Raw genomic sequence first — 16,674 nt, 5'->3', positions numbered from 1 at the left:
CTACCACCCCGAAATGGTAAAACAGTGACCTACAACCACCATCAACATCAACTAGGAAAAACCTTTGTGCAAACCACCTTCATTAGATTGTGCTAAATCTTGAAAGGCGTGCTTTCTAGTTGATCCCCATTGGAGAATTGTATATGAATCACAAAGGCTGCCCAAAACAAAGGCCATATGTATATCTACAAAGATTGAGCAAGTTCATCAATTGTCAATTTTTACATTACAGAGGAATTCTTTTCATTATTTGCTATCCTTGAATGTATGCTATGACATGTAATTTGTGGCTTGTTTCCAACCTTTGCATATATACTCTTAATAAAGCATGAAGATTGGGCCTTTGTGGTCTTTCTCTTTTTGTTACTTTGAGTATACTGTGCTGATTTCCTCTACACATCTAGCCCAATTTATATATGTTGGCCTTTACATCCTTTGTTGACGCTAAGAGATGATTGATTATGCAATTATCTTGCTCTTCCATTTTTCTTTGGATTAAAGGATGGACTGTGCTGCATATGGTTGGCATCCATGCATAACATACTAATTAGGTATGAGTACAGGTAATGAACTTTCATATAGGTTATTTATAGCTGTAGTTTAACAAGGCTAACTATTGTCTCCTGGTTGGATTTCTTTTAGATATAGCTTCCGGAGATTGCCTCTCTTTTGGAGGAGTTACATGCTTGTAGGTGATCCTGTGTTTACTCTGACCGTTGCTCTCACACCATATCAACCCTTTGCTGGCCTTTACGTCCTTTGCTTACTCTAAGGTATGATGGATCGTGTACTTATCTTGCTCTTCCATCTTGCTTTAGTTTAAAGGATTGACTGTGCCACATACGGTTGGTACCCCTTAATAGAAGACTAATCAAGTATGAGTACTTGTAATGGATCTTTATATGTGTTATTTATGTTTGTAGTTTAAAGAGGCTAATTAACATCTCTTGGTTGGATTTCTTTTAGAGAGAGTTTTTGTAGACTATCTCTCTTTCGGAAAAGTTTCACACCCGCAGGGGACCCCCTACCTTTGCGTTGACCCTTACTCTTGCACCATATCCATCCCTAAAGGTAGAATACCTTGAACAATGAATTCCATATTTTTGCTGAGGTTTTGCTATGAACTTACAAAATGTTGAAAAAGCCTTGGCATATTACCTTGTAATGTACATTTTACTTTTGTTACGTTCCTTCCCCCTTTTCTTAGTTAAGGATCAAAGAGCTAACTTCCAAAATCCTTGGGATTGTTTTGCATAGTGCATCGGGTCCCCCATATGCAGAACTTCTCAGTTGCCCTTATTGAATTGTGAGCCTATTAGGGATCAACATATATCATCTTGATGAGTCGGCTGGCTACTTTAATAATTTTTCTCAATCCACCTACTTCAAGTAAATCGACTTCCTTGATAGTCTAATTGAACTCATCTAATCTCTGTATTGACTCAGCTAGGCATAGCCAAAACTCGTCAAATTGTCTTCGATACATTAACTTGACATTGAACATTGTTAGGTCTATCTTCAAGTTGTTGTACATAATGTGTATTCATTGATCTTATTCATATAGTATTCTACTTGCCTATTCTTGTTAATTGTTTACCACCAGTGATGATATCGACCCTAAACCTTAGTCATTTGCCATTTTTTGTATTGACTGTGTCCATGTTTTCTAGGCTATCATTCTAAAGACAAAACAAGGAGATTTCCATGTCATCAATACAATACTTAGTATCTATACAGTTCTTAACAAAGTCAATTTATCATCCTTTATTTATTATACTTGCTAAACCTATTCATGGTTTCTGTTACTAACTAATTTGAAGGTGACCTAGCCCACTACACCTAGGCTATACAATGTTACTTGGCCTTTTTTGCTTAGAAATTGAAACAAGAAATTACAAAAACATAGCTTTAATTTGTATTGCATCTTGTCATGTTTACTTCTTATTGTTTTGTGATAATTTTTCATAATTGTTTTTTTTCGTATGCTCGTAGAGATAAATCATCTTGAGAAGTTATATTAGTACCGAGTCCAATTGTTGCTTATGTACCTGAGTTCATTTGATTTCTGGAATCAGACCATGTATTTATTATTCTAGGAGACTTTGTCATATAAATTCACCTTATTGAAGGACTACATGATTTCTCTTCTCATTTTATTGTAGCAGGTTTATGATGCTCCTACTGTACAAGTATGTAGTGGCAACAGAATTCGTAGACGTCTTGATACCAGATCTATTGTTTCACTTCTCTCTGGTTTGGGGGTTCCAAAAGGTATACACGCTTTTCAAATTAGTTTTGTCTCTAAAAGTTTTGTATTTTAAGGCACTTGCCGTCTTTTGTCTTAGTACCTTTATCTCATTTATGAAACAACCCTTTAGAGTCCTCACTCTTTTCATATGTTTGGAGTTCTCTTTGGGCCTCTTTTCTAGCATGTATCAAAATTAATGCAAGATGAACAAGTAAATGAACAAAAAGTTGAAATATACTTTAAACACACTTCTGTGCACTTCTTATTTTGATCCATTTAAAGTTGTACAACTTAATATATATCATTTAGTTAATCTTTCTCTTATGTAATCAACTCTTCATTTCCCAAAGGCCTATCCACTATGCAACTCCTAATTTTACCCTTTTGCCTGTTTATCTTTGCCTTTGTTCTTTTGTTCATCATAGGTTTATATTAAAGTGACTTTATTATTATAAGTTACTTTATAACTTTATGAGTTTATTATTGCTCGGTTGTTTATCTTCCCTCATATGGAGGTTATAAAAGCATGGAGCTACATTGGGATTGAGACCATGAAATATATTAATATCTTGAAATCAATCTTGGTTGCTTAAATGTGATTGGATACTTTCGAGGACGAAACCCCTCGAGACAGTTAAGAAGTTGGATGTAGCCCGAGGCTCTCATTGGAGTTGTTATTCATTTTAGAAGTGAAGGGCATTGTGAGACGTCATTGCTGTATGGATTTCGCTTCCAAGGAGTAAGCTCATTTATGTTTAGTAATAGTTGTGAAAGTTTCATAGTAATGGGTTGTTAGTAGAATCGGTCTTCAGTATTTGGCTCAGCCGATTGACAGTATAGTAGTAAGGGCCAACATCTGTGAGGGCATCAGACATAATAGCCAAACAAAGGCGTGGCGTTCAGGGCACCATTAGTTATTCTCCTCATAGCGAAAGGAAGTTGGGAGTATCACACGCGTGGAAGAAGAGTGTGTAGCTAACACTCTCATACCATGGGCGGCATTCCCTATTTATAGGCAGAGTTGACATCTGTAGCAGAGTGCGGGAACACAAGAAGAGTGTATGCAGTGGATTTTTCGGGAGTTACCACAGTCATCACGTGAGCTGGCCACCATTATAGTGATCTAATCCTCCACGACATGCAGGGGTACTCCTGCATGTGAACTACACAACCATGGTTGCTTAGAAGGCCAATTGAAGAGCATATGTCCATTGAAGAGCATATGTCCATTGAAGAGCATTGGTGAGCTGGTATCTTCAGAGCATATGTCCATTGAAGAGCACACCAATGTGAACAATATAGACTGCTAGACACTGCAGTTGCCCCAGGTTACATTGTTATTTCGTTTTTGGTGATTGCAAGTCATGTTTTAATGTTCAAACCATGAATAAGAATATATGATCTCGTTCAATAATTATCCTTGCATAGTCATTAGTAGATAGATCGTTGAACTAGGTTTGATGTAATTGGAGAGTAATGTAATTTTAGTACTACTTCCTTTCAAGTTTTGTAATGTCCCCATCTTTTTAGCATCTCAGTGGAGTTCTTAACCTTTACATTCTCCGAAGGCTAAGTGGAGAAATAAGGAGAAATTGATTAAATTAATTTCTTATAAAGTCATTAAATAAAATAAAATTAAAAGGTGACTACATATTTAATTAATTTAATTAAAAGTGACTAAAATAAATAAATTAAAAGAATCTTCTAGGAGGAATTTAATATTATTTTATTTCTTCTAGAAGGAGTTCATCTGTTGGAGGAAAATAATAAATAGGTAGGGCAGCTTCATTGTTAAGCAGTGAATGTGTTGCCATCTACTCTTCCTGATAACTTGTGGAGCCAAGGGTTTCTGCAGTTGCTACATTGATCATCGGGAAGGAACACTCCCATTGATTTGCATAATTGAGGTGGTGAAATATCTTCTGAAGGGTTGTGACTGTTGGAGAAGATAGATCAGTCTTTTCATTGTGCGAAATTTGTGGCCTAAGGCCAGATTTGTGGAGTAAGAAATAATTTGGATATTGCTACGGTAACTTTGCTATAGTACTGCTACTATAATATCACTGCTACAGTGACACTACTGCAGTAACTTTGCTATAGTACCGCTGCTACAGTGATGTTGCTACAGTGTCGTCACTACAGTGATTTGCTATAGGAAAATTCATATTTTTTGAGCAATTCCAAGTTTTTATCTACTACATTTTGCATTGTTTGAAAGTAGATATTTAGGGCATTGGTAGGGTTTGTAAAATCTGTTGTACTCTGATTTATATCAGAATTTGTTGCCCTAATGTCTTATTGTTGTAGATGCATACTTTCCTATTTGTAATCAGTGTTATACCAAAACAATTGCATCTACATTGTTAGATGTTTGGTGTGTTCTTTGCAAGCATATTTATTAAAGTTTGACATTTAGAAAACAATCAGAATTTAGATATGCAATATATCTCTTGCTTGCAAAGTGTTTGACGAAATGTCAAACAAGTGAATTAGAGAAGACTTTGTGTTTGACGAAGTTATAACCTATTGGGGTGATTACATTGGTATCAGAGCTAAATCTTGCCATCTTGAGGGTTTAGAGATCACATGGAGCCACCTAAGGTTGACTGTCACAGATTTTACACTCGTAGGCGAGCTTCGTTCTATAGGGAACAAGAATTTGATAGGCAGCTAGACACCATGGACGACAAGCAAGAGGGTAGCCCACAAAGAGACCATAGGAATGAGGATCAGAAAACAAGGGAATTTTTCAGAGCAATGGTTATAGGACAAAAGCGGATGGCTTAGGCTTTATAAGCACTCACCACCATGGTTGAGCGCATGAACCCACAGGACAGATGGAATCAGGAACAAGGGGATAACAAGAGTGCAGTGGGTTCACCTAGAGCTCATAGAACTCTTTCCAGAGCAATAGAGAGGCCCACACATCCTACCTTTGTTAGAGAGGAACTGGTAGATGAGCTAGCAGAGGAAGCTGAGAATGGGATATTTACAGATATCCTTATGGCTGCTAATGATGAATGAGAATTATTGGCACTGCATGTATAAGAGAGAATGATTTTTTAGAGGTCTGTGAACCAAAGAAGAGAACACTACCGTGCAGTCAGACAAAATAGGAGACCTTGTGGCAAGGATAATGAATTAAAACAAGCTACAGGGAAGCTTTCCTTGACTACATTTGATGGGAGTAGCAGAATGACAGCGCAAGCTTGGATTCACAAGTTTGATACCTTCTTAGCATTGAGACCTATGACAGAAGTGGAGGCAATAAAATATTTCATGCTACATGTAGAGGGAGCTGCACATGATTGGTGGTAACATGGGATGGTTACCCTTCAACATAACCAAGTGACTTCATATTAGGACTTCATGGACAGGTTGGAAGAGAGGTTTGATAAGAAGGATCCAAAAGTCTACTTTAGAGAGTTGACACAGTTGAGATAGACAGGCCGATTGGAGTATTTCATAGTGATTTTCAGAGGCTATCCGTTATGGTGCCAGATATATCAGATAGGAGATTGGGGTTTTTGTTCACTGAGGGATTTTCCAAACCATTGAAAGGTTGGGTAAAAACCTTTGATCCATTCAATTTACAAGAAGTGACTAAGAAGGCTAAAAGTATGGAACAAGCAACTCTAGTAAATAAATTTCAGTCAAAAGGTGCATCATCTAGCAAAGACAAACCATTCTTCAAGAAACCTGAGAGGAATGAAACAAAGGCTGAAAATAAAGATAAATCATTTGCTCCTTTGGATAGAGAGACATTGAATGATTTAAGGAAGAAAAAACTCTATTTTTATTGTAAAGGACCCTATGACATGAATTATGATTGTCCTTTGAGGCCAAAGGGGAAAGCAAACAAGGTTATGTGGGCTTATTATGAGGATTTTAATTCTGAAAATTCGGACTAGCAATTTGAAAATGAGGAATCAATTGAAAAAAAGGAAGGCACAGATGATATAAGTGATGAGAAGATTGAGGGAAGACTTAAGGAGGCCCGTCTCACTAGTGTACAACAAGAGAGGTCATTCAGGATGAGAGGGGTATTGACTGGTCAACGAGTTATTACTTTGCTTGATATAGGTGCTACTCACAATTTTATTGATTCCAGATTGATTGAGAGGTGTGGGATACAGACAGAGCAGTTTGAGGGTTCGAGAGTGAGGGTAGCTAATAGTTACATCTTCAAATGTGATAGGAAGATTACAAGTCTGCCCCTAAAGATCAACAACTTTGATTTCAAAGCAGATTTTTATGTTGTTAACATGGGTGAAACATATCTAGTTCTTTACATGACTTGGTTACATGATATATGGGAGTTTACTCTCAATTTGAGAGATATGGAGATGAGGTTTCAGTCAAAAGAGAAGACCCATATACTTAAGGCCATTCGTGATAGTGGGTTTAGGATGATGTCTTGCAGACGCATGGAGAGCTTGTTGAGATATGACCAGGTTGAGTGGGCAGGCCATTGCACTTTAATGCTATCACAGAGACAGAAAAAATCAAAATATCACCCAGACATATAGGAATTGAGAATTAAGCACTACAAGGTTTTCAGTGAAATACCGCCAGGTAGACCTCTAGATAGAGGTATTGAGCATATTATTGAGTTAGAGGAGGGTGCTAAACCCATCATGATCACACCTTGCAGGCATCCAAAGAAATTGAAGGATGAGATTGAGAAAACCATAAAGGAAATACTTGCTATGGGGCACATTAGACAAAGTCTCCTTTCGCTTCTTCTGTGGTTTTGGTGAAGAAGGATGGTACTTTTAGTATATGCATAGATTGTAGGGTCCTGAACAAGAAGACTATAAAAAACAGGTATCCCATCTCACAAATTGATGAGTTATTAGATGAGCTAAATGGAGCATGTTTCTTCTCCAAAATTGATTTGAGATTAGGTTATCATCAGATCTGAGTTAGAGAGTAGGATATAGAGAAGACGACATTCAAGTGTCATTGTGGCTATTTTGAATTTGTAGTTATGCCATTTGGGCTAACTAATGCTTCGGCCACTTTTCATTCCACAATGAACAAGGTTTTTTAGCATCGGTTGAGGAAATTTGTGTTAGTCTTCTTTGATGACATATTGGTGTATAGTAGGACATGGGATGAGCATGTGCAACACTTAGAGACTGTGTTGAGCATTCTGAGCGGAGAGTCTTTGTATGCAAAAGAATCTAAGTGTGATTTGGGATTATCAGAGTTATTATATCTAGGTTGCATTATCAGTGCTCAGGGAGTACGCATGGATCATAAAAAGGTTCGGGCTATTATTGTGTGGTCTACTCCAGTAAACCTAGTACAGTTGAGAGGATTTTTGGGGCTGTGTGGGTTCTACAGGAGCTTTGTTAGTGGATATTTCAAGCATGCAACACCCTTGACGGACTTAATGAGAAAGGGGGCTTTCTTATGGACTCTTGAGGCAAAGGAGTGTTTTGATAAATTCAAAGAGTTTATGATTTCTTGTCCAGTGCTAGCATTACCAGATTTTAGCAAAACTTTTGAGCTACATTGTGATGCATCTAGCAAAGGTGTTGGAGCGATGCTTATGCAGGACAAACACCCGATTGCTTATGAGAGTAGGAAGCTAAGGGGGCCTGAGAGGAGCTTCAACATTTATGATAAGGAAATGTTGGCCATAATGCATGCTTTGGCCAGATTTATGCAGTATTTAATGGGTAGCAAATTCAGCATAAAGCCAACCACAATAGCCTGAAACATTTCCTCGGGTAGCGAGATCTTAATGACAGGCAACAAAAATGGGTAAGTAAATTATAGGCATATGATTTTGATATTACCTATTTCAAGGGGACACAGAATGTAGTAGCAAATGCCTTGTCACGAAGACCCCACTTGAGTTTGATGATCGACATATCAGAGAATTGGAGACATTTGATCCTTGCAGAGTATGCAAAGGATACATGGGCTTCGGGATTCATAGATGGATTGATCCTAAATAGTGATCTCACATCTTTATTTACAAAGGGCACATTTATTTGGTGCCAGGGTTAGAGGTCAAGAGGATGGTGTTGAGAGTTTATCATCGACTCACCTATGGTAGGACATCCGGGTTTTTTACAAAACCTACCATCAGATTTGTGAGCATTTTTCTTAGACAGGGCTCAAAGATGAGGTGTTGTAATATGTGAGAGAGTGTCCTATTGGCTAGCAGAATCAACAGGAGCACTCTTACCTAGTCGGCTTACTTAAGCCACTTCCAATTCCTGAGAGGAAGTGAGAGTGTTTATCCATGGACTTCATCACAGGACTACCGAGAGCCTAGGGTAGAGACTGTATATATGTTGTTGGACGACTTACAAAGTTTGCCCGCTTCTTCCCAATCAACACTAAATACATTGCTACACAGGTGGCAGATTTATTCTTCAGAGAGGTATTTAGGTTGCATGGTTTACCTCAGAGCATTGTTAGCGACAGGGATAGCAGGTTTATGAGTCACTTCTGGCAGGAGTTGTTTAGATTGTGCAGGATAGAGCTCACTCCGAGTACTAGCTACCACCCTCTGACAGATAATTAGACAGAGAAAGTGAACAAATGGGTGGAGGGATACCTCAGGAATTACATAGTAGGGCAACAGAAGGCTTGGGTTAAGTGGATATATCTATGTGAATATTGTTATAGTTCCACTTATCACATGTCTATCTAGATGTCACTATTCATGGCATTATGTGGATATGAGGCACCCAATTTCATGGATTTGTTGCTATCAGATAGTAGAGTGCTTAGTGTTGGAGACTTATTACAGGAGAGCCAGGACATTATGAAGGCTCTTAAGGATAATATCACTAAGGCACAAAATCAACAGAAGTAGTATGCTGATCAGAAGAGGACTGAGCGGACTTTTGAGGTAGGAGATATGGTATATTTGATGTTGCAGCTTTACCGCCAGTCTACTCTCAAGAAGAGTGGTGTCGAAAAATTGAAGCCATGTTATTATGAGCTTTTTAAGGTGATCAGGAGAGTTGGAGAGGTGGCTTACGAGTTGGATTTGCCGATAGAGAGCGTAGTCCATAATGTTTTTAATGTGTTACATCTCAAAAAGGCATTAGGACACCAAATTGTTCCTTCTACAGTGCTTCCACCCTTAGATGATGAGGGGAAATTGGTTTTAGTACCAAAGGCTGTCATTGAGTTCAGGGAGAGGAATTTGAGGAGACGTACTATCAGGGAGTACTTGGTGAAGTGGAAGACCCTGCCAATAGAGGATGCCACTTGGATGAGTGAATAAATTTTGTAACATCTAGAGTTGAGATTGCTTGGGGACAAGCAATTTCAAGAGGAGATGATTGTAATATCCCCATCTTTTTAGCATCTCAGTGGACTTCCTAGCCTTTACATTCTCCAAAGGCTAAGTGGAGAAATAAGGAGAAATTGATTAAATTAATTTCTTATAATGTCATTAAATAAATTAAAATTAAAAGGTGACTTTATATTTAATTAATTTAATTAAAGTGACAAAAGTTAAATAAATAAATTAAGAGAATCTTCTAGAAGGAGGAATTTAATATTATTTTATTTCTTCTAGAAGAAGGTCCATCTATTGGAGGAAAAGAATAAATAGGGAGGGAATGTGTTGCCATCTACTCTTCGGGATAACTTGTGGAGCCAAGGGTTTTTGCAGTTGCTACATTGATCGTTGGGAACAGACATTCCCATTGATTTTCATGACTAAGGTGGTGAAATATCTTCCGAAGGGTTGTGACTGTTGGAGAAGACAAATCAACCTTTTCATTGTGCCAAATTTGTGGAGTAAGGAATAAGTTGGATATCGCTATGGTAACTTTGCTACTGTACCGCTTGTACAGTATCACTGCTATAGTGACACTGCTACAGTAGCTTTGCTATAGTGCCGCTGTTATAGTGACGTTGCTACAGTGTTGTCGCTACAGTGATTTGCTACAGGAAAATTCAGATTTTTGGAGCAATTCCAGATTTTTATGTACTACATTTTGCATTGTTTGAGAGTAGATATTTAGGGCATTGGTAGGGTTTGCAAAATCTGTTGTAATCTGATTTATATCAGAATTTGTTGCCCTAATGTCTTATTGATGTAGATGCATATTTTCTTATTTGTAATCAATGTTATACAAAAACAATTGCATCTTCATTTTTAGATGTTTGGTGTGTTCTTTGCAAGCATATTTATTAAAGTTTGGCATTTAAAAAGCAATCAGAATTTAGATATGCAATATATCTCTTGCTTGCAAAGTGTTTGACGAAATGTCAAACAAGTGAATTAGAGAAGACTTTGTGTTTGATGAAGTTATAACCTGTTGGGGTTATTACAAGTTTTCACATTATATAGAATTTCCTTAGTCTGCAACCACTGCAACTTACGACCAGCACCAGGTGGGATTACGTAATGTGGAAGATGTGATTGATGTTGGAGATCTGTGTGTGAACAATACCTTTTCCTTGTATGCACGTTGCCAACCATCTGTAAGTGATAAGCTGTAGGGATAATCAGGTCTGCAATGTTTAACACCACTGATTTTGTATTGAGTGAAGTTCTGGAATAAATCTGAGAACATTATATTATTGGTTCAGGTCTGCTTTTCGTCACAATTTCAGAATTAAATTTGGTTCCTTGGCAAGAGTTTGTTGTGTTATTTCTAGTTGTATGGAAATCTGATAAACTTGGCAAACATCCTCAAACCAAATAAACATTTGCATATTGAAGAAACTAATCAGCATTCTCAGCATCTGGGTTGTACACTAATTGTTTGGAAAAATTCCTCGAGTCAAAGTTTAATTTCTTATATCAGACCAAGGGGGATTATTACATAAACATCTCCGATAAATATTAGACATGAATTATTAAATGCTTTATGGAAAGTTATAGATCTTTACAAGGATGTCGAAAGCAGTAATCAAATGCATGGGACCTAAATTAACTAGTTCTTAAATTCCCACAACCATACTCAGCATAGACTTTGAAAAATAGTGATTAGATTTGCTGATGATAAACAAATATTATTAGTTAGAATTCTTCAACATCAAGATCTACTTGAAAATCAGTAAAATCAATACAATGTTGATTTGTGTATGAAAAACTCCTAGCAATTTTTGGTTTTCATACTCTAATTAGAGACTTGGAGGGTTAATTTTCTCAAGTTAAATGAGCTGAAGTTTAATGCTCCAACAAGGAATAGAAACCAGATGTTCCTCAATATGTCTCCTTGCCTTGCCTCTCTTAAATAAAGCTTTCCTTGAAAGAATATACCTTTCCAAATGCTCCTTGATTAATATTATTAAATCTTTATTTTAGTTTCATTTTACTATGTTACTAAACCCTTAAAGGCTAGAAATTGCTTTTCCCTTTTATTAGATTGCATTTTTTGTGTAAAATAGTATATTTTCTGCCCTAAATATTATGCCTGTTTGGTTTTATTTTCTTATTGAAAGAAGGATATTACAATCTGCCCTTCTTGAGATCGCTAGTGCTCAAGCAATCACATATTAGGATGCTCCAAGAGTTGCCAAGACCTCAAATTAACCTTGGAGACTTGTAATTACCAATCCTTGACCCTCCTTCTGTTATAGTTAGCTTTTGTTGTGGTGTTTTGATATGATTAGGAATTTGGAAACTCTACGTTGGGTGATGCTCTCCAGCTGTTTTAGTAATGCTTGACTTTGTACTACACCGATGTCCTTAAAGATCTTGTACTATGCTTGGCTCAGCCTATCTACCAAGAAGTCCTTCAGTGCCATATTAAGGTAGAATGTTATTGGTATGCAGCACCCAAATGCCCAACCCTATTATTTTCCTTTAAAATACCCTTGAGTTGCTTGTATTACCCCAGCTAGAATATTTATAGATTCCAAACCATCTTGGAGCAACAGATATGATATGCCAATCAATGCAATTAATCATTGTACATTCAATTTGTCCAATTGTGAGATGAGAGCCTGTTGTGACCTTTCCACACCATCACCCCATTGTAAATGGGGATCCCCTTGTTTTGCCTAGTGATAGGAGCAGCAGTCTTGGTTGGCCTTAGTTTAGTCGCAATTTTGGAGTCTCCAAGCCATTAGGTTAGATTCAAGCAGCTCAAGATGCAAGATTTGTTTAATTTGGAGTTGAGCCATAGAGAGGAGAGTTGCTAGCTAGGTGTTTGACACTAAGGAATTTCAAGGATGAAGATAAGCCTCAATTGATAATTGATATGAAAGGATCTAAAAGATGAATATGAGATGCAAGTTCTGATCCTCGAGGAATTCAAATCTGATTTAGAGCCCAAGGAGAAATCAGATGAACAAATGCGAATGCATGAAACCGAAGCATTAAGAATATGGGATGAAAATTCAAATGAGAATGGACTATATGTAAGTATGAAAAGGAGAGTCTCAACATTCTGTTTTGAGATGAATATTATTTAAAATTAGAGGAAAGGATGATAGAAGAGGAATTTTTACCAAGCAAAGGGGGAAATTGAAGTTTTCAAAGGGAAGGCAAACACTTCACATTTTTTTCGTAGCCCTGGAAGAAATTACAAAAGGTGGTTTTTATCCGACCACCCCTTGAAACTGGATTTCTTACAGATTTCGACCTCCCCATGGAATTCTTGTTCCTAGCCCCAATTCATTTTCGTTGGTTGAAGTGAATTTTGGTCTACTACAACATACAAAATTGAATACTTAGTATTTCAAACTGAAATACCAAATCTCCAACTCTCTTGTGATTAAGGATGCTCATATGCTAAACAATGTACATAGATTGTGTGATCAAATGAGACGACCTCAAGGTTCCTTCTTATTGTGGACTTCCACTCAGTTATTACAAAGGGACTTATGTTGTTCATTCAATGTATATTGACTACCTCAACTCCTTGCAACTACTTCCAGCCAAACAACTGACAAAGAAATAAAGGTTTTGAAAGCTAATCTACTCCTAGAATGTAAGAGACTATGGATGTCATTATGACTTTACTAAACTTAGTTTAGCCTTTAATGTCAACCAAGCTAGTGCATTCTCCTAAGATAAATGTAAGATTTTGAAACTACACCATTCTAGTAACACCATCCATTAATGTGTATTAATGTACAATCAACAATTGAAGTTAAGTTCATAAATATGCCATTCAATCACGCAAGACAAATTTACAACCAACAAACAACTAGTGGTTTGCTTTATGTGAACCATCAAAGATGCATAAAAAATCACTTCCATTCACTAAACACTACTTTTAATCAACATGAAATGGAATCCAAAGTCAGGAAATGTGGAGAACACGTAATTGTTGATGTCAGTTTTGTACCACTACATAACATATAGCAATTGAACACTTGATATGGAATATCAAATCTTCAATTCCTCTCTTGAAAAGTTAATACCCATGCGAACATAAGCAAAACTCCAATGTTCCTTACACTTGTGGACGCTAACTCAGTATATCGATGTGATTTGCTGGTAATCACGTAGGCGGCCTTATACTATTTGTTTGAGGACAACTTGGACTTTTGGTGGGATGATAGTGATGATGGTTTTGTATGAGTTTCAGAGGATGTTGATGGAGATGGTGATGGTGATGGAGGGTGAATGTTCTGATGACTTACACCTTCCTAACCTTCTTCTTCAAAGCTCCAAATACCATACTACTTGCTATTCTACTCCTACTCCTGTGAATGGAAAGGTTAGCAAATGGATAAGGATCGAATCTAATGAAAGCTAATCGGCGGCTCCACCTCCATAGATGCAATGATTTAAAGGAAAATAACTAGTTTAGCACACAAGGCTTCTCAACAAGCCGTTAGGATGCTAGTGGCCTAGTTATAGATCCATATCAAACATCCACCAATACTACCACAGAACTATCCATCTACTTTTCTCTCTACTTAACAACTTGAAATGAAATCTATTTTAAGAACTTCAAAGAAACTCTTATTCTAACTATTAGAAGTAGAAACCATGCAACAATACCAAAAGTTCTTAATCACTATGCAAGTCACAACAATGAGAAAGAAAAGCGATTTTGGCATTATCTTAGCAACAATTTTCTCCGACCCTTTACAAATGAGAGAAAATGGCCTTATATAGAGACTAAAATTTACAACCAACGGTAGAGATTAAGAGGCAAAACTAACGATCCAGATTGAATCCTAGAAACCCTAATTAGGGTTGCCACCCCATCGGCCAATGAGAAGATGCCAGCTCATCAATGGAACAATGAAAAAGAAGAAGTGACAACTAATGAGAAGACACCAAAATGTTAGTCAATCAGAATTAGACACCTATCTTACCCAAGAAGAAGGAGAATTTGCCACTTGGGCTTACATGAAATGATCTTCTAATATAGTTCTACCCCTTTCTTTCATCTTTTTAGCCAAAGCAATGAACTTGGCTAGCTTGTCGTTGACTTCCTTCATGGGAGGGCAGAGTGTATGTTTCATCTTGAGTTTAGTTGTATTCATCGTGTTGTTCGCTGCTTGTAGTGTTTACTCATGATCCTTCTCATATTCTTTCGCCTATTCGATAAAGGCATTGAGGAGGCAAGGGTGCCCAAATGCTTATTCTTGATGGCAACCTTCCCCAACTTATCCAATCTTGATCCAAACTCTGTCTCATTGACATTCTCCTCTTTGATACTTGAATTATCCCTTTGGTCTCTAGCCTCAAATATTTTCAAATCACTTCCTCCAAATTCCCTCTTCCTTCAAATGCAGTCTTCCTTGAGATTCACTTTTCAATTTTCACTGCTTCTAAATCAAATAAAAGAGGTAGGACCCCAAATAGAATTGCTTTTGATTTTGCACAGTCCTAAGTTGCAGCTCTAAATTCTCGCTTATAATCCTAGCCCAATCAAATCTTCTCTTTCCATTTTCAATTTTATCAATAAAGAAGTACATCCAATTTTCGAATTGCATACCTTGAGCTAAGCCCATGATCCAGCTAAGAAGCACAATGAGATCGCCATACTCTGATTTGAAATCTAACATGGTGAGCCTTGATGATCTGGTAACTCCCTTATTGCCTTCGTGTAACCAATTTTGCTTTAGGTGAATGAAGAAAGCCTCTTGATTATCCTGAAATGACTTGGCCGCTTGATCCATCATTACCACTGTCATGCCTTTGTACTGGGGAATATTAAATGTTTCTTCGATCACTTGTCTGCCGATGTTGGCTAACACTTTCTTCCCTTTTTAAAAAATGATGGACTTAGTAACAATATCAAACCTGGATGCACACCCCAATTACTAATTCCAGACAAGGCAAGGTAGGAGGAAAAGCTGCCGTGTGTACAATTCCTCTCTTGTAGATCTTCTTTGCCATGGGGGGTTGTTTTTTCTTCAATCTATCCTTTAACTGTATCATGTTCACTGTACCGATATTGGTATCACGTATTCGCCTCACTTTCGAGAAGAAGGTGGTCTTAGGCATCATGTCTTCTTTGTCTTTTTTGGTATTCGTTCCCTTTGGGTTCTTGATTGCACTAACATCTACCATCTTAAACACTTATTTCTGCCCCTTTGTTCTAAGTGATATGGACTACCCTTATCGATCTCCAACCTTCTTTCTATCGATGGAATCTAGTGTATTTTTGCTTCGCCAATTCCTATCATTACACTTATCAATCTCCAATCTTCAACCTAGGGGTGGGACCACCACTTATTTCTGCCTCTTCGTTACCTTAGGATGGACTACGCTTATATCTCCCAACTTCATTCCTAGGGTGGTCTAGCTTATTTCTGCCTCGCCAAGTGTCCTATCATGAAATTTACACTTATCTCTCAAATCTTCAACCTATAGATGGGATGATAAAGTGGTGGATGATGAATGCAAGAAGAACATAAGGGATACGAAACCAAGCAAGAACAAGGAGTGGAATCCATTTTTGAACCAATCTTTAGCTCTAAAATGAATTGAATTTTATTTTAATTTTACTTTTACCAATAGTCGGGCTTTCTTTGAATTTGGATCAGACTTTGAAAATTCAAGCCTCCTTGCAAAATCAGAATTTTTATCTCTTTGAAACTGCCCACACTTTGCCAAAAATCAGACTTTTGATCATGTGTTTCCTCTACCAAATAAAATTGCCCAGATTTGAAATTGAAATTGCAACCATATTAAGAAAAATCAGATTCCTTTCTAATCACCAAGCAAGAGGAAAATATTCTGATCTGCTCCTCAAATTGTCTAGGGTAGAAATTCGTAGCCCTAGTTGGAGGAAAAAAATGGCCAAGGAAGAAAATATTCAGATCTGCTCTCTCTTGGAAAAATCGCCAAACTCTTGAAATCTGCCCAAAAATCGCTAAGCACCAAAATCTGCCTTTGCAAAATCGCCAAACATAGAAAATCTGCTCCTTTAAGAGAAAATTGCAAGCATGAAGGCTGCTCTAACGGAAAAAATCGCCAAAGAGAAGAAGGCTGTGATAGAATGAGCAGATGGGAGAGGGAGGAG

At 37.3% G+C, this 16,674-nt stretch overlaps 1 protein-coding gene across 3 annotated transcripts in view; it reads left to right on the top strand.

The window, feature by feature from the left end:
* The window catches only part of LOC149533884 (Holliday junction resolvase MOC1, chloroplastic-like), a 112,999-nt gene that overhangs the window by 19,374 nt on the left and 76,951 nt on the right, over window positions 1-16,674 (top strand). For all 3 annotated transcript variants that reach the window (XM_089804795.1, XM_089804797.1, XM_089804796.1), the window contains exon 2: window positions 2,166-2,271. In XM_089804795.1, coding sequence (XP_089660921.1) covers window positions 2,166-2,271 — 106 coding nt within the window. The remainder of the gene's footprint in view (window positions 1-2,165; window positions 2,272-16,674) is intronic.

This window comes from Cupressus sempervirens, chromosome 10 (genome assembly GCF_028749045.1).
Source record: "Cupressus sempervirens isolate cs-2001-9-10 chromosome 10, ASM2874904v1, whole genome shotgun sequence".
NCBI lineage: Eukaryota > Viridiplantae > Streptophyta > Pinopsida > Cupressales > Cupressaceae > Cupressus > Cupressus sempervirens.
Note: the sequence above shows the minus strand (reverse complement) of the source record. Positions and strands in the feature narration are given on the sequence as shown.